The sequence below is a fragment of the Procambarus clarkii genome, chromosome 5, assembly GCF_040958095.1.
Source record: "Procambarus clarkii isolate CNS0578487 chromosome 5, FALCON_Pclarkii_2.0, whole genome shotgun sequence".
Lineage (NCBI taxonomy): Eukaryota > Metazoa > Arthropoda > Malacostraca > Decapoda > Cambaridae > Procambarus > Procambarus clarkii.
The window spans coordinates 6,095,070-6,121,970 of NC_091154.1; the positions used below are offsets into that span (position 1 = coordinate 6,095,070).

Consider the following 26,901-nt stretch of genomic DNA (forward strand, 5'->3'; position numbering starts at 1 on the left):
TTGACCAGACCACACACTAGAAGTTGAAGGGACGACGACGTTTCGGTCCGTCCTGGACCATTCTCAAGTCGATTCCATTGTTAACTTATTTCAACCCATCTTCCTGTTTAGATGGTACAGTACCTATTGTGACGATAGTGAGTCGTCAGAATTCGTACGTACTTGGCTTTTAGATAGTAGTATTCTGACTAGTAAGGAATTCTTTTAAAATAAATGAAGCTAAAACACAAATATTCCTGGGCCTAGGGAGGTTTGGATAGGTTAGTTAATTTGTCAAAGCAACACATGTAAAAAATTGTTCTCCGGTTTGTCCAACTCAATAGTTCAGATTTTTACATTCTAATTTTGTTGTACGTCGGTATATATACTATGGTCTTCATCATTACTATCAGTACTACCAAAACAGGACGATGGGTGTGGCTCCCCCCCCCCCCCCCAGTGGTTGATCCACACTGTTAAAAGTGTGGCTCTTTTACCTGCACGAGCCACACTTCTCTGCTTGCTTGCTTGCTTCCAATTTATTTGATTAATATAACTAAGCAGTGTTAACATTGTTGTTATTGCTGGTATATGACCCTATACACTGCCTACAGTTGGTCTGAGAGGCCCCCCAAGGTGGTCCTTAAGCCCTGCCTCGCTGCGCACCCTAGGTGAGTGTGGACTGCTCTTAGTTGGTGGTGGTCTCCGTAGGCCTCCAGTGGTGCTCTTCCTAGGCCTCCGGTGGTGCTCCTCTACCCCCGGTGGTGGTCTTCCTCTGCCTCCGGTGGTGCTCCTCTACCCCCGGTAGTGGTCTTCCTCTGCCTCCGGTGGTGCTCCTCTACCCCCGGTGGTGGTCTTCCTCTACCCCCGGTGGTGGTCTTCCTCTGCCTCCGGTGGTGCTCCTCTACCCCCGGTGGTGGTCTTCCTCTACCCCCGGTGGTGCTCTTCCTCTGCCTCCGGTGGTGCTCCTCTACCCCCGGTGGTGGTCTTCCTCTGCCTCCGGTGGTGCTCCTCTACCCCCGGTGGTGGTCTTCCTCTACCCCCGGTGGTGCTCTTCCTCTGCCTCCGGTGGTGCTCCTCTACCCCCGGTGGTGGTCTTCCTCTACCCCCGGTGGTGCTCCTCTACCCCCGGTGGTGGTCTTCCTCTACCCCCGGTGGTGCTCCTCTACCCCCGGTGGTGGTCTTCCTCTACCCCCGGTGGTGCTCCTCTACCCCCGGTGGTGGTCTTCCTCTACCCCCGGTGGTGCTCCTCTACCCCCGGTGGTGCTCCTCTACCCCCGGTGGTGGTCTTCCTCTGCCTCCGGTGGTGCTCTTCCTCTGCCTTCAATGGTTTTTGTCTTCCTAGGTCCCCAGTGGTTCTGTCTTCCTAGGCCCCCAGTGGTTCTGTCTTCCTAGGCCCCCAGTGGTTCTGTCTTCCTAGACCCCCCAGTGGTTCTGTCTTCCTAGGTCCCCAGTGGTTCTGTCTTCCTAGACCCCCCAGTGGTTCTGTCTTCCTAGGTCCCCAGTGGTTCTGTCTTCCTAGACCCCCAGTGGTTCTGTCTTCCTAGACCCCCAGTGGTTCTGTCTTCCTAGGCCCCCCAGTGGTTCTGTCTTCCTAGGCCCCCAGTGGTTCTGTCTTCCTAGGTCCCCAGTGGTTCTGTCTTCCTAGACCCCCCAGTGGTTCTGTCTTCCTAGCCCCCCAGTGGTTCTGTCTTCCTAGGTCCCCAGTGGTTCTGTCTTCCTAGGTCCCCAGTGCTTCTGTCTTCCTAGACCCCCCAGTGGTTCTGTCTTCCTAGACCCCCAGTGGTTCTGTCTTCCTAGGCCCCCAGTGGTTCTGTCTTCCTAGACCCCCCAGTGGTTCTGTCTTCCTAGACCCCCCAGTGGTTCTGTCTTCCTAGACCCCCCAGTGGTTCTGTCTTCCTAGACCCCCCAGTGGTTCTGTCTTCCTAGACCCCCCAGTGGTTCTGTCTTCCTAGACCCCCCAGTGGTTCTGTCTTCCTAGACCCCCCAGTGGTTCTGTCTTCCTAGACCCCCCAGTGGTTCTGTCTTCCTAGACCCCCAGTGGTTCTGTCTTCCTAGACCCCCCAGTGGTTCTGTCTTCCTAGCCCCCCAGTGGTTCTGTCTTCCTAGGTCCCCAGTGGTTCTGTCTTCCTAGGTCCCCAGTGGTTCTGTCTTCCTAGACCCCCAGTGGTTCTGTCTTCCTAGACCCCCCAGTGGTTCTGTCTTCCTAGACCCCCCAGTGGTTCTGTCTTCCTAGACCCCCAGTGGTTCTGTCTTCCTAGGCCCCCAGTGGTTCTGTCTTCCTAGACCCCCCAGTGGTTCTGTCTTCCTAGGTCCCCAGTGGTTCTGTCTTCCTAGACCCCCAGTGGTTCTGTCTTCCTCGACCCCCCAGTGGTTCTGTCTTCCTAGGTCCCCCAGTGGTTCTGTCTTCCTAGGCCCCCAGTGGTTCTGTCTTCCTAGGCCCCCAGTAGTTCTGCCTTCCTAGGTCCCCAGTGGTTCTGTCTTCCTAGGTCCCCAGTGGTTCTGTCTTCCTAGGCCCCCAGTGGTTCTGTCTTCCTAGGTCCCCAGTGGTTCTGTCTTCCTAGGCTCTTCTGGTGGTTTTGGCTTAGGCCTCTGTGTTGTTCAGTCTTTGTAGGCTGTCTTAGGCCTCCTCCTGTGTAATTACTTAAGTAATTACCTAAGTGTAGTTACAGGATGAGAGCTACGCTCGTGGTGTCCCGTCTTCCCAGCACTCTTTGTCATATAACACTTTGAAACTACTGACGGTCTTGGCCTCCACCACCTTCTCACTTAACTTGTTCCAACCGTCTACCACTCTATTTGCAAAGGTGAATTTTCTTATATTTCTTCGGCATCTGTGTTTAGCTAGTTTAAATCTATGACCTCGTGTTCTTGAAGTGCCAGGTCTCAGGAAATCTTCCCTGTCGATTTTATCAATTCCTGTTACTATTTTGTACGTAGTGATCATATCACCTCTTTTTCTTCTGTCTTCTAGTTTTGGCATGTTTAATGCTTCTAACCTCTCCTCGTAGCTCTTGCCCTTCAGTTCTGGGAGCCACTTAGTAGCATGTCTTTGCACCTTTTCCAGTTTGTTGATGTGCTTCTTAAGATATGGGCACCACACAACAGCTGCATATTCTAGCTTTGGCCTAACAATAGTCATGAACAATTTCTTTAGTATATCGCCATCTATGTGTGTGTGTGTGTGTGTTCCTGAGATCTCCCGTCATCCAATACGCTGATATTCACCAATTTTTCCCCTTGTCTCAGTTATACTTCAATGTTTTCTCATTATTTCTCTTATCCTCCTCCTTTGTGTAGGAGTTGACCTGTCTCTCGTGTCTAGTGCTCTGATCTGTGGGTTTGTTTCCCCTAGTGCTCTGGTCTGTGCAGTTTGTTTCCCTAGTGCTCTGATCTGTGAGTTTCTGTCCTTCGGTGTTCGGATCGGTGGATTCATTTTCCCTGTTACTGTAATAAGATTAGTGAATTTCTTTTCTCTATTATTCTGATAATGGCCTTCCTGCACCTATTGCTGTTTTATTAATGGCATTCTTCTTGTTAAATTTGTTGTAATGGTCATGTGTCAAAAATAATTACACAGACATTTAAGTTAATTTTAATTACACAGATTTTTAATTTGTTTTTGTTTTTTAGTTTCACATGCTGCTTAATTACACTGTGAGGGAGCTGTGTCGGCTCCCTGAAGCTATCATACTGACATGTGCCATATTAGTTTGGTGCCATCAGTCCTATGAGTTCTAGTGCCTACCGGGACCACAAGCCAGAACCTGGCTCCCCTCTGACAAGTGCAGGGAGCAATGGCCATATGAGCACTCTACATTTAGAGTATAGTCATGTCTGCCATCGACCAGGGGTACCACCAGAAAGGTAGGCGAGACATTACAAACCTCCAACAGGTTAAAATTGCAACCTACGTTTGATCAGAGCCAAAGAATTCCCCACAAAAGAAACCAAAAAAACAATCAAATCGTCATCCAACTAGCGCGCCCGCTCGTTAGCGTCTCCGTTAGGGGGATGGTAGAGAGAGCCCGCTCAGGCGAGCCAGCCGCTCCACCCTAAGTTTGAGTGATGTGCCAGTGTTCATAAATCCTCCCAGGCCTCGAATTCTTGATTGGCTTTGGCGTTCATGGCTTTGCCAGAATTGTGTAGTGTGGTGGCCAGATATTCTCTAAATGTACCGGACTGCATGCGCCTAGGGCTATCTTCCCTAGGTACCCGTAAGTACTTTCCCTGCGTGTCGGGGATCTCTTCCCGGGAGCGTTCGAGTCTCACTCCCATTTGAGGGCTTCGTTGTTTGATATTGTTCTCGCCCTTGGGGTACGTCAGGGGTCTTGGTTTTCCTGTCTTTTCCCAGGTAGGGAGTGGGTTTTTGTTGGGTGTGGCTTTGTTGCATGCTATGTACTCTTTGTTGAAATGAACCAGATTGGTTGCCAGATTGGAAGCCCCGAAGCTGCCCCACTAGGGTTTTTAGGACCAGGATTAGGGGACGTTGGTTACTTCAACTGTGGTTCCTTTTTCCCCTGCTTCTGGCTCCCAAACATCTGAGGTTTTCGGTCTGAGACAGGGTGTAGCTGCGGATGAGGCTCGGATAGCTTCAGAAATTGCCCCTTCCGATTCGGGGACAAAGGTTGAGCCCGATTTTCCCGCCGAGGCTTCGAAGTCGGCCCAGCAGGCTTCTTTCAACCCAGCACTCTTAACTCTGACAGCGAGGTGGTGGACGCTTTTTGGCAGGATTGGTCAGGGTGGGGGGTTCCTGTACCTTTATCCCCCAGTCCAGCTGTTGCCTCTGGGTGTTAGTTCGGTTCATATCCAATCGGGGGCGTGTGCTTCTCCTGACCCCAATGTGGCTGGCCCAGCCTTGGTTTCAGGCGCTGCTTACCTGAGAGTTTTCTGTGGCTCTGCCTCTATTAGCAGGTAGGACCGGTTAGGTACCTCCCTGGTTTGCCCTACTCTTCCGCTCTTTGCATTTGGTATTTTTGATGCGGGTGTATCGCCTTTTCTCTGGTGATCAGGTGGCTTCTTTGACGATGTCCCACCTACGGTCTTCCTCTCCGACAGTATGCAGTCTCCTAGCAATCTTTGCGTCTCATCGGTGTCTGTTCCGGTTCTTTTGTCCTTTCTTTCTTGGCTTTTTAGGACTGGAATCTCGTGCCAAATACTATCTCTTCTTATCAGACAGCATTGACAGAGCTGCTCCAGCTTGCATTCAGGGTGGATGTCACCTCCAGGCTGCTCATGTGCTGCTGGAGCCTTTTTGGTCTTTGGACCGGGTGCTCTCATTTTTCTCCTCTCCTCAGTTTGTAGTGGCCCCTTCTGTCTGGGTTTGTTTACTGACAGCCTTGTTCTTGTTGGCTTAAGCCTCTGGTGGTCGGGTTGGGAGCTTCACACTCTTCTCCGATGCCGGGGTTTCTGATCCTTTGGTCCTGGGGGCCGTTCAGTTGGTTTTTGCAGCCTTCTCCTTCTTTTCTGGCAAAGAATGAGATGGCGGGCTTCCAGAGGCGTCCTTGAGTTGTTGATGGTTGGTCAGGCCGATGCTTGGTCAGGCTTGGTGCATCAAGTTTCATGTCCGGTTGCGGCTTTCTGTCAATACCTGCATGCCACTTGTTCACCGACGGTTGGACGTGCTCTGGTTTCTCTGGTGTCCTGTTCCAGGGCTCATCTCTCTCAGGCTGTCCGCAGGGTTATCTAGTCTAGCCAGCCTGCAGTCTTCCCTTGTGCCCATGATGTGAGGACATATGTCAATTGCAATCACCGGTCGATTGCAGACATGACTATACTATAAATGTAGAGTGCTCGTATGGCCATTGTTCCCTGCACCTGTCTGAGGGGAAGACGGGGTCTGGCTCGTCGTCCCCGGTAGGCACTAGAACTCCAAGGACTGATGGCACCAAACTAATATGGCACATGTCAGTTTGATAGCTTCAGTGAGCCTTCGGAGCTCACCCAGAAAATGGCGTTCCATTACATTCAACGCTGGTTTTTTAGCTTTTCTTCCTTAAACACAGTGCCACTTTTATTTCACCAGTCATTACACTTCTCTTTTGCATGTGTGTGTGTGTGAGTGATAACTGTATATGTATTTTATGTGTATTTATATTTAATATTTTTTGTCCTCCATAGATTCAGTATCACAGAGGAATTTTTCACAGCATCCATTCGTAGCCGAATAGTTGACTTCATCTTGAGAAGAAAGAAATTTAAAGATTCAGATGATGACGATTTTGCATTTGGCATCGAGAAACTACTGAATGAGAGCACCTACGCTGCAGCTTATCCCATTCATGAGGTGAGTGGCCAGGGCTCTCACCTGCGTGAATGATGGTACCTCCACTCTTTTCATTCCTGAAGTCTATTATTATAATACTGTTAATATTATTAATGCAGTATATTATTATACTGTATAATTAGCTTGTATATAGGACAGTTCAGAGTCCCTTTGTTCAATTGGCAGCATTCATCTCTGAAATGCTCCCAATGCTTACATTTTTGGATGTTTTGGATGCCTACATGTACATATGTCTCCCTGTTCTTCCCCAAGGTTCCCTCCCTGCATTGAGGCAGACTTCCTGCTGCTACTTTTCTTCACGCCAATTTTATTACCACTACAGCAGCCCACATGAGCCCTGCCCTTGTTGTACCAAGGGAATATGCTCATGCACTCTTTAAGTTTAATGTGTAGCTCACACAGTAAGCTTAGAGTGCATTTCAAAAGCATTTTGTCAGAGTAGCATGCTTGATTATTCCCATTATGTGTTTTCTATACAGGTTTTGGCACAGGAGTAGGTGGCTTGTGACATGTTAGCAGGGTTAGAGCTTTCCCTTACCATGCCATAAGCCATTCCCCTACTAGTTTTCCCTGCTTCACAACCTGCCAATTGGCTTGCAACCAGGTATCCAGTAACTGCTGGGTGAACAGGGGCAAACAGTTAAGGATTGGTGCCCAGTGAACCCCCTCCTTGGCTAGGGCAGAAAATTGCTCTCTGTGTCACAGTTCTGTTATTCTTTCCCTGCCTCTCCTCATTGTGCCACAGGACTCGGTCTTTCCCTGCCTCTCCTCACTGTGCTACAGGACTCGGTCTTTCCCTGCCTCTCCTCACTGTGCTACAGGACTCGGTCTTTCCCTGCCTCTCCTCACTGTGCTACAGGACTCGGTCTTTCCCTGCCTCTCCTCACTGTGCCACAGGACTCAGTCTTTCCCTGCCTCTCCTCACTGTGCCACAGGACTCAGTCTTTCCCTGCCTCTCCTCACTGTGCCACAGGACTCAGTCTTTCCCTGCCTCTCCTCACTGTGCCACAGGACTCAGTCTTTCCCTGCCTCTCCTCACTGTGCCACAGGACTCGGTCTTTCCCTGCCTCTCCTCACTATGCTACAGGACTCGGTCTTTCCCTGCCTCTCCTCACTGTGCCACAGGACTCAGTCTTTCCCTGCCTCTCCCCACTGTGCCACAGGACTCGGTCTTTCCCTGCCTCTCCTCACTGTGCTACAGGACTCGGTCTTTCCCTGCCTCTCCTCACTGTGCCACAGGACTCGGTCTTTCCCTGCCTCTCCTCACTGTGCTACAGGACTCGGTCTTTCCCTGCCTCTTGTCTTTTGGTGGTGATTTTCTCTTATCCTGGGACTCTTATCCTGGGACTCTTATCCTGGGACTCTTATCCTGGGACTCTTATCCTGGGACTCTTATCCTGGGACTCGTGTGGTTGTGAGTTGATTAAATTTGTGAGTTGGTGTAAAGGAATTTTCTGTGCACATTATGAATGGGATTGAGCATACTCCAGTGTTTCTTGAGCATCATTATAACTCCGCTGTGGCAGTTTGAAAAGTTCCCTGCTCATCTGCCATGGAATGTTAACCTGTTGTGGTTGTGGCAGAGCCTTACCAAAGATCACTTGTGATCTTGCCTTAGTGAGCAGCCTAGTGTATGCCTCAGAAAAAAGGTCTCACGTACTCTTAAAAACGGGATTCCTGCTTGATGGGGGTTCTGGGAGTTCTTCTACTCCGACTTGTGAGAGTTTGGTCCAACAGGCTGTTGCCTGGAGCGGCCCGCAGGCCCACATACCCACCACAGCCTGGTTGGTCTGGCACTCCTTGGAGAAAATTATCTAGTTTTCTCTTAAAAATGTCCATTCGTGTCAAGGTTTTGTGTGTTTAGCCCCAAGGCCTTACTTCCTCCCAGGAGCTTCCCTTTAGTGCAGTAGTTCCCAACCTGTTTGGGAACGGACGTATTTTATGACACTCAAAACGAGACCTACCTGTTGGGAACCTTTGCTTCAGAGTGTGGCTACAGCAGACTTTCCTCCAGAGGACACTTGACATCACACTCTCACACACTATTCACTCTTTAATGCTCTATGACCCCTTTCTCAACTCTTTCATACGTTGTTCCACTTTGCTCTTCTGACATTTGATGTGAAGTTTTGGGGACGTGGGAGGATATGGCATCATCTTATTTATAGATGAACTGGTGATTTTGGTAAATGCCGTGTGATGTACTGCATTTTGTTAATTTTGATGTACACGTTTCTCGGTGCAATACAGTTATAACAATGTTTTATGTGAAAATCAACTGGAGCTCTGAGATAACTCGAACCCTCGACTGAGAGAATCCTAGACACTGATGCTAACCACTGGACCATCTTGACTTGATTCGCGTCAGCGGCTGGGAGTCTCGATCACGGGTTTGAGTCACCGGTGAGCCGGTGGCTGAGCGGACAGAACACTGGACGCATGATCCTGTGGTCCCGGGTTCGATCCCAGGCGCCGGCGAGAAACAATGGGCAGAGTTTCTTTCACCCTGATGCCCCTGTTACCTAGCAGTAAATAGGTACCTGGGAGTTAGTCAGCTGTCACGGGCTGCTTCCTGGGGGTGGAGGCCTGGTCGAGAACCGGGCCGCGAGGACACTAAGCCCCGAAATCATCTCAAGATAACCACCACACAGAGCTCCAGTGTATTTTCTCATCGATATTGATCATGTTAGTGTGATTTCTCTGTGTAAATGTTGTATGGTGTCCCTTACAAACGTTCTGACAACTGGAACTATATCTTTCCATTAGATTATTTTTCCTCCAGGACCAGATTCAATTTAAACAAGGCTCTGTTGTATATATATACATCCAGTACTTTACATGTGTTCATTTTATCCTCTGCACCATGACTGTTTGCTGCTGTTTATCATATTTTTTCCATGTTCCATATTCTCCTGTAATTCATTTTATTATTTACTACTTCTATTCGTTCATTTTGTTGTTGTGATTGTCATATTGATAAATGACAAGGTACGCACCAGTTTGGTGAGTACCTTGTCATTCATCCAGAAAATATGATAATTTTTTCAAAAGTTTGAATTTTAGGTTCAATGAAGTCACAAGTACATGATGTATCTGGGAGAAAATATTGAGGTCGTATTCTGGGATCGAACCTGCAATATTGTCGTGCATTTGCCTGGGAAGTCGAGGCGTGTGGGACCGTTTCCTTCATACGGCCTCAATATTTTCTCGGGTTCAGGGTGTGTAACATTGTTAGTTGATCCAAACATGAACACTTTCTAGGGAGACCTGCACGAAGGTGACAACGAGCGCTCGCTCCTTTACAACCACTGGGCCGCCGTGAGGAACTTCTACAAGTATCAGCCTTTGGACTATGTCAAGGACTATTTTGGAGTGAAGATTGGCCTCTATTTTGCCTGGCTTGGCTTCTACACATATATGCTGATTCCTGCATCAATTGTTGGCCTCTTTTGCTTCTTGTACGCCGTCTCCACTGTCAATGATCATCCGCCCAGGTGAGACACCATCCCACACCTCTGTTATGCCTTAGGGTAAGTTGCCAAATACAGCCACTTAACATGAGTCATTGTTGTTGATTTTGGATTTGAAAATATTAATAATTCCCTTGTGTAAGCTCAGTGTTACACAGCACAAGAGGAGACATTTTCCTCTAAAATAACATGCCAGTCATGTCTGTAGATGCAATCTTTATTTAGATATTAACCAAAAGATGTAGGTTGTGGGGAAATATTAGTGGCCATTGTGTAGAACAGACTCGGTGAAAGACAGAGGCAGAACAGTCTGGTAAGGGAGTCTGTGTAGAACACTCAAAATGCCCATCGCAAGTACTGCACAAGTTATTGTCGTTTGTCTACTAATATAATACATGCTGTTTGGGATCTGCTTTTGTTGACTTCTTGCTGTTTTTATGCATAGTTGTCATCCTTTTTATACATCAGTGAAGTGAATAGTAGGGTGAGCATAGGTACAGAGTTTAACGTAGTGTTGGAGAGGAATGCAGGTATTGTGACTGGTGCAGTGTGGGAGGGGGGCTTGCACATTATGATGAGCTTCTTGCTATGTGGGAGTGTGTGTTGAGGTGCTGGGATTGTTGCAATATGTACTCACCTAGTTGTGCTTGTGAAGGTTTAGCATTTGGCTCTTTGGTCCCTCCTCTCGACTATCAATCAACTGGCGTACAGATTCTTGAGCCTGTTGGGCTCTATCAAACCTACATTTGAAACTGCATATGGAGTCTGCCACCACCACATCACTGCCTAATATGTGAGAGGTGGGTGAAGGGAAGAGTCATACTCTGAACTTGTTGAAATGTGTGAGTTAGATGGATAAAGCAAGCAATAAAATAATGTTACTGTATTTGTTATTTTCAGTAATGACATCTGCAACAACTACCTGAATATCACCATGTGTCCATTGTGTGATCACTTCTGTGACTACTGGAGCCTCGAGGAAACCTGCTTCCATGCCCGATTTACGTACTTGGTTGACAACCCGGCTACTATCTTTTTCACAGCTTTCATGTCTCTCTGGGGTAAGAGTAACTCCAAAACAGTGTGTGTAAAAGAGGCCGATTTGGTGGTGGTTGTAATGAATGGTGTGTTTGCCTCATTTTCAGCAATCCGCGTAGATGCCAGTTACTTTGTGGCATGTGTAGTGATGTTTATTTTAAGGAAGGTTAGAGATAGTCATCAATTATATTATAGATTGGTACTAAAGGACATGGTAACAGAATTATTGCAGAAGTTATTTTAGGCTCTTATCTTTCAAATATAAAATTTGTGCTTAAATATAAACATTTGTTATGCAATTTCCACCTTTCGTGGGGGAGCATCAACTCGGATGAAAATGAGAAATGATATGACGAAAGAAAGCTAAAAATACAGTATTACGGAAAAAACTTTGCAAACGAGTTCACGACACAGTTTTCCTAACCCATCAAAGTCTGTGCATGAAAATAACTTCACACGAGACCAGGAGCCATGGCAGGATGTGCGAAATAGCCTAATTAAAAAGCAAAGGTGCATTAGGGAGCCGGTCGGCCGAGCGGACAGCACGCGGGATTTGTGATCCTGTGGTCCTGGGTTCGATCCCAGGCGCCGGCGAGAAACAATGGGCAGAGTTTCTTTCACCCTATGCCCCTGTTACCTAGCAGTAAAATAGGTACCTGGGTGTTAGTCAGCTGTCACAGGCTGCTTCCTGGGGGTGGAGGCCTAGTCGAGGACCGGGCCGCGGGGACACTAAAAAAGCCCCGAAATCATCTCAAGATAACCATCTCAAGATAGGTATGCTGCTAGAGAACTCGATCAACATTAAAGGTCCAAAACTTTTCAACACACTCCTGCTACACATGAGAATTCAAATGATCGAGTTTGAGTTCAAACTCGAGTTTATCGAGTTCAAATGAGAACTGGATAAACACCTCCAAAGTATACCTTATCAACCAGGCTGTGATTGATATATCAGGCTGCCAGTAACCACATCCAGTTGTCTAGTTGATCCGACCACCGACCAGGAGGCCTGATCAGAGAACATGCCGCAGGGAGGTTGAGCCTCGGAACCATCGCATGGTAACTGCAAAACCACCACCTTGATAATGCTGGAAATGTGTTGATGATTGCACCATACAGCATTGAGATGAGTGTGTTTTGCCCGTTTCCTGTGGTGAAGATGGGGTCTTGTATGCCTTGCTTCCTGTTAGCTCTCTCATGGATGGCTTCTCACATTCCCTGTCCAAGACTTTTCCCATTCACTTTTGGACTTTGGCACCCTGGATGGTCGCTAGACTTAAGAGAGCGGATTTTAATGTTGTTTAAATCCCCAAAGGATTTCGGTTCATATCATTATCGATTACTAGCCAAGTCAACCACAAGTCATCCGTCCTGTGCATTGGCCATGGATTTGGTTCTGTACATTTGGGCTGGTGCAATAGAATCCCAAACTACGAAGAGATGAAGCCAGAGGGCTGCACCAGCTCAAAACAATGGATACAACCTCCTGAAGTTTAGACTCAGGAAATACCTGAGGGTAGTTGCGGGATTAGAAACTGGGTTCTTTATTTATGGAAGAGATTACCAGGTAAAATAATAGGTGCCAGATTATTGTGTACTTTTAAGTGTTAGACATGTACTTATATGAATGAGTTTCAGTGGGTGTAAATATGAGCCGCCTCATGTGGACCAATAGGCCTTCTGCAGTATCGTTATTCTTATGTTCTTAAGTAGTAATGTCTACCCTTGTGTATCCTCTGGAGTAAGAGGGTCTGCACGATCATGGGCAGAGAAACGTGTGTACCCTTGTGTAGTCTATAGATGTGAGAGACTAATGTGTGGCATGAACACAGAAACGTGTAGTGTTTGGACGGTGGATTGAGGAACAGTTGAAAGTACCATTGATGTGGAGCACATGTCGGGAAATTGTCAGGAGTGAGGTGGATATTTTCTGGGGGGAGCCCCATCGGCTCCCCAGAGCTTACTAGGTTGATATGCTAATGTCAAACTTTGGCATCAGTCATGTGTATGGAGTTCTGTGGGCCTATCGGGGACCACGAGCCAGAACCTGGCCCCCTCAGAGAGGCAAGGGGAGCAATGGCCTATAGAAACCCCCCGTGTGGTAGGACACATTCTATGTCTGCCATTGACCCGGTCAGGCACCCAGAAAGGTAAGCATTCCAAAACAAACCCCTATTCTGGTGAAAATATTGCTACAAAAGCTGAACAAGTGGATAGAACTCCCCTAAAAGGAATGAGCAAACGAGCATGACATCACACGTCACTGGGCCGCTGTCTGCGCAGCTCCCCCTTCCCTGGGAGGGGGAAGAGGGAGCCTCAGACCTCCCACGCCGGCTATCCACCAGTCAGTTCTAAGGCTGATGCTAGAGGCAGAGGTCGTGTGCTCTGGCTCCAGTGGTTTTTCAGCACTGTGCTTTGAGTGTGGTGGCTGTCTTCCAGGGGTGCGAAAGCCAGGAGTTATTCTACAGTACTCGGGCTGCATGCGCCGAGGATTACCTTCTCTAGATGCCCTGTAAGTACTGCCCTTGGGGGTTGGGGTTACCTTCCACAAGTTCCTTGGGTTGTGCCTCTGTTGGGCTGTTTCACTGCTCATTTTTTTGGCCACCCTTTGGGTGCTTGGGTGTTTTGTCTCCCTTGTATACCTTAGGGTAAGAAGCAGTTTGCACTGGTGCGGGGCTCAGGGTGCTGCGCAGCTTGTTTTCACCATTCGAAGTAGTCAGCTCTGTTCCTTGGGGTACGTTGTCCTCTTGCGGGGTTTCGTTTTTCTTTTTGCCTTGTAGGGGGGTCTGCCTTGCTTGCCTCTTGGTGTATGACCTGATACAGTTTTTCTGGTGTTGCCCCCTGCTAGGTCCCTGTTAGTGTACACGTCCCTGGGGTTCAGTTTTAGACAGTTGATTGGTAGTTTTGGACACCGGTTAGCAGTACCCTGCTTGGGATTACCTGAGCGTGAGTTCTGTCTCAGGACCGTGGTAAACCCCAAGGGGGGGAGCGTGTGGGCCCGATGGATGTGTCCTCGGAGTCCCCCTCGCTTCGTGCAAGTTCGAGGGTTGCTCAGTCCCCTTGTCTCAGGGTGACCCTCACTGTTTTTGCCTCTGCCATGCTGCCCCCTCATCCTTCCTCTGTTGTGGTTTGTTCTACCCCCCTTCCCCCCTGCTTCAGGGCCCGAATACGTCTGAGGGTTTCGGAATCCGTGCAGGGTTTAGATGGTCTCAAAACTCGGGTGGTCTCGGGGAAAACCTCTTCCAGTGTAGCGACGGAGGCATTCGAGTCCAATCTCCCAGCCGAAGCCTCTAGGTCTGACCAGTGGTCCCCCCTTCTGTCTGGCTTACTCGGCTGCGCCGACCTTTTCTATAGGAGCCGGTGCTTTGGGAGATGACTTGGCCCCGGGTCCTGCGGAGGAGGATCCTGGGGGGGGCTGACGTAGGGGCATTGGGCCCCGCTGGACGCTGCCTGGATTTTTCTGTCTTCTGAGCAGGGCTTAATGTTACAGGGAGTGGGGTTCTCTTCCCCCCCCCCTGCGTACGAGTTGGATTTGGTGTCTGCCCCTCCCCAGGTTCGGTTCCGTGTTCCCCCGGGTGCATCGATACCGTCTTTCCGGAGGTTTTTGGCTTCCCGCATCCAACCGACTGCGGTGCGGGCGGCCCTTGCGGCTAACCTCCTGCGTGACCAGGATTATGCTTTGGTGATGGATCCATTGTCTTTCAGGTTTGAGACTTCGTTCCCTTTCTGGGTCCGTTACGAGGTTTCGGAGTCGTCCTGGCTGGCGGACAAAAACACATTTTTCGCGTGTTTTGACATCCAGCCTCAGAACTGATGGGTGGATAACCGGCATGAGGGGTCTGGGGTTTGGCTAGCTCCCCCCTTTCCCCTCCCAGGGAGGGGGGGGAGACAGTGGCGCGGTGACATTTGACGTCATGCTCATTTGCTCGTTTCTTTTAGGGGGAGTTCAATCTACTTGTTCGGCTTTTGTAACAATATTTTCACCAGAAAAGGTGTTTGTTTTGGGATGCTTACCTTTCTGGGTGCCAGACCCCAGTCGATGGCAGACATAGAATGCTCCCAACCACACGGGAGTTTCTATAGGCCATTGCTCCCCTTGCCTCCCTGAGGGGGTCAGGTTCTGGCTCGTGGTCTCCGGTAGGCCCACAGAACTCCATACACATGACTGATGCCAAAGTCTGACATTAGCATATCAGCCTAATAATCGTTTTCACTTGGGGGAGTTCTGTCCACTTGTTTCGTTGTTTTCGTTGGTTTCACCAGAATAGGGGTTCGTTTTGAGGCACTTACCTTTCTGGGTGTCTGTCCCGGTCGATGGCAGATATAGAGTACTCCAAATTTACATGTGTATTTCTATAGGCTATTGCTCCTCATGCCTCTCTGAGGGGGGCCAGGTTCTGGCCGTGATCCCCGGTAGGCCCTAGAATTCCACCTACATTGACTGATGCCAAAAATTAGAACTATCCCTATCAGCCTGGATTGCTCCGGGGAGCCTCCGGGACTCGCCCGGAAAATGGCATTTCATTACATTCAACGCCTTATTTTTTTGCGTCTTGTATCTTCTCTAGTCTGATGCCTCTCCGACCCCGATGAAAGCTAGTGTTGATATTCCTGATGATTATTGTATAGAATTAATAGTAGCATTTTTCTTTTATTTTTTACAGCTGCCTTGTTTTTGGAGATGTGGAAAAGATACTCTGCTGAGATCACGCACCGCTGGGACCTTACTGGCTTTGACATACAAGAAGAACATCCCCGACCCCAGTACCTTGCACGTCTTTCCCACATCAAAAAGAAAACAGTGAATATTGTTACCAAAACCCTAGAACCACGACCTCCATTCTGGAGAATGAGATTCCCTGGAGTGATGATCAGCTTGTCTACGGTGTTCTTGCTGGTGAGTTACGGCGAGACGGCGACGTTTCGATCCGTCCTGGACCATTATCACGTCATATGTGATGATGGTCCATATCCAGAAGTACATATCCTTTATTGCCCACAGGGCTGTGACTATACATAATGGAAGGGGATGATGCAGCATTTTACTGCAGGCACTATGGCGTGTTCATGGGTGATGCCCTTTTACTGCCCACAGTGCTGTTACAATAGGTAATGGAAGAGATGATGCAGTTTTACTGCACGCAATATGGTGTACTAATCGGTGACAAGGGCCAATGGGTCAGCTTAAGATGTCCACTTAGCTGGTAGTTTTCTACATCAAAAAGCTCTCATCTCTTGACCTTAGATAGTCCTAAATGCCAGGCACATAATTACTCTTTCAGTGTTCAAGATCTCAAAGATCACAATGTAATTTTTAAATTTGTTGGGGATAGAAAGCCTGTGCATATTCTCTATATACTTTAGGCTTGTATCGAGATCATCTCAAGATTGATCTGCTGACCTTTCCCAGGATGCAATCCCACAACAGTTGCCTATCTTCCACTAACCTACAATACCTGTATTTAGTTTTTGAATAATATTCAGTCCCTTTTTCTTGCCATATAAGTTAGGACAGTTTGTGTTTACATTTACTTAATGTGTGTGTGTGTGTGTGTAAATGCTATGCGTATTTTCAGGTGACAATGGCTTTAGTAGCCGTGATGGCCGTAATTCTGTATCGGATGTCGGTGTTGGCCGCTCTGAGTATCCACGGAGACTCGGTCATAACATCTCATGCCATCATCTTCACGTCCACCACTGCAGCCTTCATCAACTTGATCTGTATCATGATATTTAACCAGGTTAGTCAACATTCCCACACCTGCTGACTTTCAGGTTAGTAAACATTCCCACACCTGCTAACTCACAGGTTAGTAAACATTCCCACACCTACTGACTTTCAGGTTAGTAAACATTCCCACACCTGCTAACTCACAGGTTAGTAAACATTCCCACACCTACTGACTTTCAGGTTAGTAAACATTCCCACACCTGCTGACTCATGGGTTAGTAAACATTCCCACACCTGCTGACTCACAGGTTAGTAAACATTCCCACACCTGCTGACTCACAGGTTAGTAAACATTCCCACACCTGCTGACTCACAGGTTAGTAAACATTCCCACACCTGCTGACTCACAGGTTAGTAAACATTCCCACACCTGCTGACTCACAGGTTAGTAAACATTCCCACACCTGTTGACTCACAGGTTAGTAAACATTCCCACACCTGCTGACTCACAGGTTAGTAAACATTCCCACACCTGCTGACTCACAGGTTAGTAAACATTCCCACACTTGCTAACTCACAGGTTAGTAAACATTCCCACACCTGCTGACTTTCAGGTTAAAACACAATCAAATGTGCCCATAGTAGGAAAACAGCATGTAAATGATTTGGGAATAATGATGTCAGACGACCTAATGTTTAAGGAGCATAACCAAACAAATATTGCGTCAGCCAGGAAAATGATGGGATGGATTACGAGAACTTTCCACTCCCGGGATCCCATCACAATGGTTGTACTCTTCAAGTCACTTGTGTTGTCCCGTCTTGAGTACTGCTCAGTACTCACTTCCCCCTTCACAGCAGGAGAGATTGCTGAAATAGAGGGAATACAGAGAACATATACGGCACGCATAGACGAGATAAACCACGTAAATTATTGGGATGGTCTCAAAGCCCTCCAAAAGTACTCATTAGAAAGATGACGAGAGAGATATCAAATAATATACACCTGGAAGATGCTGGAGGGCCAGGTCCCAAATCTACACAGTAAAATAACAATGTACTGGAGTGAACAATATGGAAGAAAATGCAAAATAGAACCAGTGAAGAGCAGAGGTGCCATAGGCACAATCAGAAAACACTGTATAAACATCAGAGGTCCGCGGTTCTTCAACATCCTCCTAGCGAGCATAAGAAATATTGCCGGAATAACCGTGGACATCTTCAAGAGGAAACTAGATTGTTTCCTCCAAGGAGTGCCGGACCAACCGGGCTGTGGTGGGTATGTGGGCCTGCGGGCCGCTCCAAGCAACAGCCTGGTGGACCAAACTCTCATAACTCAAGCCTGGCCATGGGCCGGGCTTGAGGAGTAGAAGAACTCCCAGAACCCCATCAACCAGGTATCACCCAGGGAAGGATTAGGTGCTGTATCTGCCCCTACATGAGAATTACAGGTTAATTGTTCTTATAATTCTAATCATTCACCTTTTCATACTCTCTCCTTTTTTTTTCTATAGATTTATGCGCAAGTGGCAGAGAAGCTCACAGAGTTGGAGCTGCAGCGGACCCAAACCGAATTTGATGACTCTCTCACGCTCAAGATTTACATGCTGCAGTTTATCAACTATTATTCGTCTATATTCTATATAGCATTCTTCAAAGGCAAGATGGTAGGATACCCCGGGGACTACAACAGAGTGTTCGGCTCCCGTCAAGAAGAGGTACTTAAGAGCATTTGCTATGAGATGCATGTTGTCGTTTTCATGTGATGGTATCTGTTGCACGTCTGTCTTGACTAGACAGTGAAGAACATTGTTCACGTCAGCTTATGGGATGTAAAAAATGAATTGTTGTACAGGATGTACAATTTCTGAGCTTAGGCCTGTCGACGACTCCTGTAGCCATACAGCCTATATGGCCCAACCAGAACGCCATTCACCTCAATGTGCCACAAGATTTTTCATATGACCTTGCTATGTAACTGGGACAGGGAAACAGTTGATAAATCTCTCATTTTATTATAAATTAACTGACAGTGTAATACAATAGAAATGTTCTATATTTTCAAAACCACCTCGCAAGCAATGAGTGGAAGCCCAGGAAACAAAATTATCACTCTGCAAAACTGTTAGGAACTAAAAATTATTCTGACTGCCACCAGGTGTTGACACCAAATGGGCCTCACCTGCTGTCTTTGGCATACCTCTTGTTGGGTGCAAGGTTGCTTCCCTCCTCATGTGACGCCAGTGTTGTTGTAGACATTGGTGCTACTGGAGTTTCTGAGCACTTGTGTACGTTGCTTTCTGACTTCTGTGGTGAGCCCTATGCCATTTAATCTTCTTTTAAATGTTGTCGTTTATGGCACGAGGAACTCATCTCAGAAAAGGAGCATTTGTTCAATAAAATAACCTTCTCAGTTTCCGCTGCTGGTTGATGAAATTTTTCGGGCGGGTGATGGAACATGTATTGTATTACCTTTGGGCTTCCTTTTGGCACCAGTATGACCTGACGGGGTTCGTTTCAGCAGTTCTTGGTGCTCCGCCAGTTGTCGTTGTGTGGTGGTGCGCATGTCCTTTTTCTCCTGATTATTTGTTGCTTGCTACATCATATCACATACCATCACATCCTACCAGTCTGCACTGTTGGAGTCAACAGTTCTTGGATTTCAGCACTGATTTGTTGTTTGCCCTTTCTTGCTTCTTCATCTGCAAGTTTTGTCCTTTGGATGTGCAGATTGGATTATATCATCTTTCTTTTAATTCAGAGGCTCTTTCTTAACCCTTAGCCACTTGCCTCAGTTCTAAGACTCGTCTTGTATTAGGTAATTAAGCTCAGCCAACAGCCCAGTGCTTACCTGTCTCTTCGTGAATTCTTTAAACTTGACACACTCACTGTCTTCTGATATCTAGCACCATAGTTCTGGAGGTCGACCCACACCTTCCCCATCAAAATTTTGTCATTGGTCTCTAGTTCTCGGTAGCTGTGTGTCACCCTTGGCCATCACTCGTCAGTCTTACTTGTGTATGACTGCAGGTTCCCATGTTCGTCACTGTTGGGTTTCTCCTTCCCGTGGCCTTCATCAAGCCTATGCGTATGGGGCAATGGAAGCAACTGAGGGTCCGTATCTCAGAAATGGAGCATTTGTTGTAATTACCTAAGTGTAGTTACAGGATGAGAGCTACGCTCGTGGTGTCCCATCTTCCCAGTGCTCTTTGTCATATGACGCTTTGAAATTACCACCTTTTCACCTAACTTGCTCCAACCATCTACCACTATTTGCAAAAGTGAATTTTCTCATATTTCTTCGGTAGTTTTGTTTAGTTAGTTTAAATCTGTGACCTCTTGTTCTTGAAGTTCCAGGTCTCAGGAATTCTTCCCTATCGATTTTATCGATTTCCGTTACTATTTTGTACGTAGTGATCATGTCGCCTCTTTTTCTTCTATCTACTAGTTTTGGCATATTTAATGCCTCTAACCTCTCCTCATAGCTCTTGTCCTTCAGTTCTGGGAGCTATACAGTTGCATGTCATTTGCACCTTTTTCCAGTTTGTTGATGTGCTTCTTAAGATATGCTGTGTAAAATAACTTTTGTTCATTCTTTCCCAAGTATGTTTGGATGGTGGGTGGTGGTTCAAAGATTCATGGTGGGTGGTGGCATTAACAAATAGATGCCTGCTTCCCTGGCCGAGTACTGGGGCCTGATGGCTGAGTTGACAGCGCTCAGGATTCATAGTCATGAGGTTCTGTGTTCGGTCCCCGGTGGAGGCGGAAACAAATGGGCAAAGTTGCTTTCACCCAGATGGGCCTGTTCACCTAGCAGTAAATAGGTTCCTGGGAGTTAGGCAGCTGCTACGGGCTGCTTCCTGGGGGTGTGTAACAAAAAGGAGGCCTGGTTAAGGACCAGGCTGCGGGGACGCTAAGCCCCGAAATCATCTCAAGATAACCTACTGAAGTAGTTCCTTGAATCTTTTATCAAGATGGTCATGGCAGGTGATGATACCCTGGGGCAGTGCTGCTAGTATACTCTTATTGACACTTGTCGAGTGATGATTATTATTCCTTGGGTTTCTAATAATTTGGGGTTTCTAATAATTGCTTGGAGTTGATGTTGAGTGTGTTGAACATTCTCGTATTACAGTGTAATATGAGAATGTATTTCTCATTTGTCGTTGTCAATTGAACAATGGTGGATTAGGTTAGTCTCCTTGTCCCAAGTACGTAATATGTGGTGAGGTCATGTGAAAAGTGGGTTGTTAGGAGTAGGGGCCAGATTCACGAAGCAGTTACGCAAGTACTTATGAACGTATACATCTTTGCTTAATCTTTAACGTATTTGGTTACATTTATTAAATAGTTTACAAGATGAACACTTCCCAATCAACTGTTCTTATTGTTATAAACAGCCTCCTGGTGCTTCGGAGGTCATTAACTGTTTAATAATTGTAAACAAAGCCGCCAAAGATTAAGAAAAGATGTACAGGTTCGTAAGTGCTTGCGTAACTGCTTCGTGAATCTGGACCCTGGTGGTGAATGGTGTCATGGGTGAAGCGCACACAGGCTATGACTGAAGGAGAACCCGAGGTAACAGCTCCGATAAAAACATTTCGTGCACTCGGTGATCCATTGTTTAAATAGTAGTTTAGCAATATTAAACATCCTTTTCCATTTTAAGTATAGTATCCACTCGATTTAACGGCCTCTTATTTACTGATCTGCCAGTTCCATCGACCGGTTTGGGAGACCGGTATCTGGAGCCTCATATACCGATCTGGTGGTCAATAGAACCGTAGTCTAGTATTGGGTTTGTTTTGGTATCAGCGGGCCCCTCACATGGCAAACAGGACGCCGACCTCTATTGTCCCCCCTCTCTCACCCTCTCTCGGTGCAGCTTTTCCCCTCACCCTCACTTCCTGCCTCCCCATCCCCCCCCCCCCCCCCAAGAGACCCTTCTGGGAGGTGGCTCAGTAGACTGGAGTGAGCCCATCCCCCCCCCCCCCAACATTCCATACACACACACACACACACACACACACACAGTTTCACTGGTCACGTAGTTCATCTCAACCACCACCCATCCTTCCATCCATCCGTCCATACATCCATCCATCCATCCATCCATCCATCCATCCATCCATCCATCCATCCATCCATCCATCCATCCATCCCTCCCTCCCTCCCTCCCTCCCTCCCTCCCTCCATCCATCCATCCATCCCTCCCTCTATCCATCCCTCTATCCATCCCTCTATCCATCCATCCCTCTATCCATCCATCCATCCATCCATCCATCCATCCATCCATCCCTCCATCCATCCATCCATCCCTCTATCCATCCATCCATCCATCCATCCATCCCTCTATCCATCCCTCTATCCATCCCTCTATCCATCCCTCCATCCATCCATCCATCCCTCTATCCATCCATCCATCCCTCTATCCATCCCTCCATCCATCCATCCCTCCATCCATCCATCCATCCATACCCCCCTCCATCCATCCATCCATCCATCCCCACCTCCATCCATCCATCCCCCCCTCTATCCATTCCCCAATCCCTCCCTCCATCCATCCATCCATCCATCCCTCTATCTATACATCCATCTCCATCCATCCCCCCCTCCATCCATCCCCCCCTCCATCCATCCATCCTCCATCCATCTGGATGTGGTGGAGGCTGACTCCTTACACAGTTTCAAGTGTAGATATGATAGAGCCCAGTAGGCTCAGGAACCTGTACACCAGTTGATTGACAGTTGAGAGGCGGGACCAAAGAGCCAGAGCTCAACCCCCGTAAACACAACTAGGTGAGTACATCCATCCATCCCTCCCTCCATCTCTCCCTCCATCCCTCCCTCCCTCCATCCCTCCCTCCATCCCTCCCACCATCCCTCCCTCCCACCATCCCTCCCACCATCCCTCCCACCATCCCTCCCACCATCCTTCCCTCCCTCCATCCCTCCCTCCATCCCTCCCTCCATCCCTCCCTCCCACCATCCCTCCCACCATCCCTCCCACCATCCCTCCCACCATCCTTCCCTCCCTCCATCCCTCCCTCCATCCCTCCCTCCATCCCTCCCTCCCACCATCCCTCCCACCATCCCTCCCACCATCCATCCCACCATCCCTCCCACCATCCCTCCCACCATCCTTCCCTGCATCCATCCCTCCATCCATTTCTCCACCCCTTCCTCTATCCATCCATCCATCACTCCATGCATCCCTCCATCCATCCATCCCTCCATCTATCCATCCCTCCATCTATCCATCCCTGCCTGCCTGCCTGCCCATCCACCCACCAGTCAGCCACCACTGACACAATGAGTGCATTTGGAGCCAACATGGTGCACGGATGTTCCTTGATTGTGCCGATATGTCCAACAAAGTCATGGAATGAACACTCCAGCCTCATGACAAATCAAAACACTGTGCCGTGACTGTAACGTCACAGGGTAGAAGGCACTAGAGTGGTGGACCAAGTGGCTGTCTGTACAAAATATATCTTACCTGAATGTTTTTTGAAATACTACCGACACTTAACAACTTCAGAAATACCGGAGCCCCGCATTTAACGACCTGGTTACAACCCCATATAGGCCGTTAAATTGAGTGGATACTGTAATGCATAAAGTTAAACCCAGTTTGAAATAATGTCAAAGTTAACCAATAGCATGACTGGTAGAGCACGAGCCAATAAAGCCCACCAACACCAACAGTGCTCACCTGGCGGGTGCCTGTTGGAACTGTCGGTGCAGCTGGCCATCATCATGATCGGCAAACAGGCCATGAACACGTGCATGGAGATGGTCATCCCCTTACTCTGGAAATGGTACAACATGCTCACTGTCCCAGAGCAGCAGCGCGAGGCCCACAATCGTTGGCCACGCTGGGCCAAGGACTTCCGCCTGGTCAACTTTGATCCCCGAGGGCTGTTTCCCGAGTATTTGGAGATGGGTAAGTACTGCATAAGATGGTCCCTTGATATGATGCTTATATTCAATTTCATTTATCCAGTGTGCAACAGAGTGGCATTTTTGCACTGTGTATTATGTATCGAGCTGCTCCAGTGCTGTACGGTATTTTTATTTCTCTGATTGAAAAAACTTGAGTTTGTTTTGTCCCGTGTCATTCCACAAAGGCGTTAGTGACAAACTTTGGTGTAACCAAATTAGAAGGTGTAAGGTTTTAGTTTTGCCATGCACTCTAATAATCTAAAGCATTATAAAACAAAGGAAAAACACCCCTTTTGTAAGCTCTTTTTAAAAATGCACCTTAAAAACCCATTGTCCTTTGTGTGTCTTTGTAGTGGTTAGGTAATAAAGAATTAAAAATATGCTGGGTTATCAATTGAGAGATTCCTGTAATCTCTTAAGAGAAGACAAAATTCAAGTTTTTAATATCAATATTCTATATTTTGGTTTAACTTGTGCAATAAAATACAGTACTGTACCCTTAAGTACTGTACAGGCTCTTAATAACCCTCAGTTATTAATAATAACCCTTAAACAGCTCAGCTAATTAAAAGTCATACATTGTGGAGCACATGACAAAAATATTTCACAAATCTAATGTAAAAAATAAATCACACATTGCAATTAGAGGACGGGAAGGTAATCAAGCCTAATGACTGGAGCCTTTTAAGGGTTAATGATGCAATGATACATCAGTTAGATAGCACTCTTGGCTTGTTGTAGTGTAAGTGTGATGTTTCCAAATGTTGCTTGAAATAAACTTTCACCCATGCATTCACTCTGTTCTGATCTTCCGGTGTTTGACTGGGAGCCGTCGCCTCAGCATTTCAGAGAATAATAAAATACACGGTTATAAGATCATTTTAAATGTTTTCTTCGCGCAATAAGTCATTAGGGGCCTGGTCGAGGACTGGGCCGCAGGGACGCTAAGCCCCAAAACCATCTCAAGGGTGTCTCTCTCTCCCTTGCTGTGCCCACTTGGACTGCAGTATGTTGGAGTTCACTGGGGTGTGCTGGAGTTCACTGGGGTGTGCTGGAGTTCACTGGGGTGTGCTGGAGTTCACTGGGGTGTGCTGGAGTTCACTGGGGTGTGCTGGAGTTCACTGGGGTGTGCTGGAGTTCACTGGGGTGTGCTGGAGTTCACTGGGGTGTGCTGGAGTTCACTGGGGTGTGCTGGAGTTCACTGGGGTGTGCTGGAGTTCACTGGGGTGTGCTGGAGTTCACTGGGGTGTGCTGGAGTTCACTGGGGTGTGCTGGAGTTCACTGGGGTGTGCTGGAGTTCACTGGGGTGTGCTGGAGTTCACTGGGGTGTGCTGGAGTTCACTGGGGTGTGCTGGAGTTCAGTGGGGTGTGCTGGAGTTCACTGGGGTGTGCTGGAGTTCACTGGGGTGTACTGGAGTTCACTGGGGTGTACTGGAGTTCACTGGGGTGTGCTGGAGTTCACTGGGGTGTGCTGGAGTTCACTGCCATTGTGGGATCTATTGAGTTAATGATGTTAGATTTTTATGTCGTGTATAGTTTTGTGTCGTTAAGACTGGATGAATTTCGTGTTTTAGGAATAATTCGATAGCAGTAAATTCAGATAAGAGGAGCATACAAAATCAAATCTAAGTCAAATCTAAGAATTTCTTTTAACTATGAATACTGGTATACTAGTGGAGGAGTTTCACATATGCTTCAATGTTCAATCTCGATTCGGTGAATAATATGGGGGCCAACCCCAATTCATTGTATCTGGTGATTCGTTGCAACTACAGGTGCCTTATAGAGTGTGATGTAAATTAATTTTTATAAAACAAGATAGCTACAATTTTATTCCTGAAGCATCCGTAGACTTCTTTCATCAACAGTACCTTCCTTCCTACATTCGGTGGTTCCCCACTATTCCTTCCATTTCCTTGGCTCTTCTATTTATCATCTCTTTTTCTCTTTATTAACCCATTTGCTCTTACATTCAATTGCAGTTGACCAATTCTTTGTAAATGTTCAGTTTTGGTGCATTGAGTTATTTGGCAGAGAGTTTGAACTTTTCTTATGAACTGGAAGTCGTCGCGCATGAGCGTGAATCGGAACTGACTGCCTGAATGTTGTAACTAATTAAATAATTATTTTTTATTTAGTTACTGTTGAGCAGTGCTAGCAAGTGGTGATTTTTACAAAATTCTTAAAAACATGGAGGCCAAGTCTTTCAGTTGCACATAACGGCCATTTTACCATGTTTATGGTCAGGAGGCCTGGTCAGAGACCGGGCCGCTTGGACGTTGATCCTTAGAATCACCACAAAGTAACCGCAATTTACTTTACACACAGCTTACAAGTAACGACCTTTGAGCTTTATAGAAAATAGTTTCCCTTATACTGTACTTCCACTGTGCAAATTTTTGAACTTCTCAAAAAGGTTCATTCTTGTAAATCATAATTACTGCATTTTGAGACGTGTAAGATGCACCTAATTTAACAGAATATTTTGTTGAATTATTTTATTGTTTCATACATTGATTGAAAGTGATTTACACGTTGTTTTGTGCAGGAAAACATATGATTTTATGTATATTACAGTATATAAAGTCATGTGTCCTTTCCAAAAGCAGATATGGTGCTTAGTTAAAAGGTAAAGTGAGTAATATATAAAATGATGCTTTTATCCTCTCGAGCAAGTCATCATTCATTTTTGGCTTTCACTTTTCATTTAAACCAGTTGTTGAAATTGTTGCATATGACTTCCCAGCTATCAAGCATACATGGTCATTCACACACCTGGAGGTTACTGTAAGGGAGATGCCAAGGATTCATGTCCCGGCGGCCCAGTCTCTGACCAGGCCTCTTGGCTGGTGGTCTGGGGCCAGATTCATGAAGCAGTTGCACAAGTACTTACGAAAGTGTACATCTTTCCCTTAATCTTTGACGGCTTTGGATACATTTATTAAACAGTTTACAAGCATGAAAACTTCCAAATCAACTGTTGTTATTGTTATAAACGGCCTCCAAATGCTTTGGAGCTCTTTAACTGTTTAATAATTGTAAATAAAGCTGCCAAAGATTGAGAAAAGATGTACAGATTCGTAAGTGCTTGCGTAACTGCTTCGTGAATCTGGCCCCCTGGCCTCTTGGCTTGTGGTCTGGTCAATCAGCCTGTTAGATGCTGTTGGAGTCCGATGTACAAATTACAGCCCAGTTATAGGTATATGAGCAGTTTTTCAGGAATGACTAACTTTCATTTGTTTTCCTCCATTTGTTCATAAAAATTAAATGGTCATTGTAAATGTTAGAAGTTTGGCGGTTAATGTTTAGGGGGTTACCTTGAGGTTGACCGAAGGATCACAATCGACTTGATAATGGTCCAGGACGGACCGAAACGTCGTCGTCTCTTCACTTTCTAGTGTGTGGTTTGGTCAACATCAATGCATACATGGCCAGGTCTCTAACCAGGCCTCCTGGTTGTTTTCCTTGTGAATCAGGCTGTTGGACACCATTGCATGCAGTCTGAATCACAG

General features: G+C 47.1%; 1 protein-coding gene across 9 annotated transcripts in view; it reads left to right on the forward strand.

The window, feature by feature from the left end:
- Nucleotides 1-26,901, forward strand: part of subdued (anoctamin 1) — a 165,089-nt gene that overhangs the window by 110,890 nt on the left and 27,298 nt on the right. For 5 of the 9 annotated variants that reach the window (XM_069338946.1, XM_069338959.1, XM_069338966.1 and 2 more), the window contains 7 exons: nucleotides 6,100-6,265; nucleotides 9,527-9,759; nucleotides 10,636-10,796; nucleotides 15,438-15,670; nucleotides 16,350-16,514; nucleotides 17,959-18,162; nucleotides 23,153-23,390. In XM_069338946.1, coding sequence (XP_069195047.1) covers nucleotides 6,100-6,265; nucleotides 9,527-9,759; nucleotides 10,636-10,796; nucleotides 15,438-15,670; nucleotides 16,350-16,514; nucleotides 17,959-18,162; nucleotides 23,153-23,390 — 1,400 coding nt within the window. Of the gene's footprint in view, nucleotides 1-593; nucleotides 651-6,099; nucleotides 6,266-9,526; nucleotides 9,760-10,635; nucleotides 10,797-15,437; nucleotides 15,671-16,349; nucleotides 16,515-17,958; nucleotides 18,163-23,152; nucleotides 23,391-26,901 lie in introns of all 9 variants that reach the window. The other 4 variants (XM_069338942.1, XM_069338949.1, XM_069338990.1 and 1 more) reach the window with 1 other exon arrangement.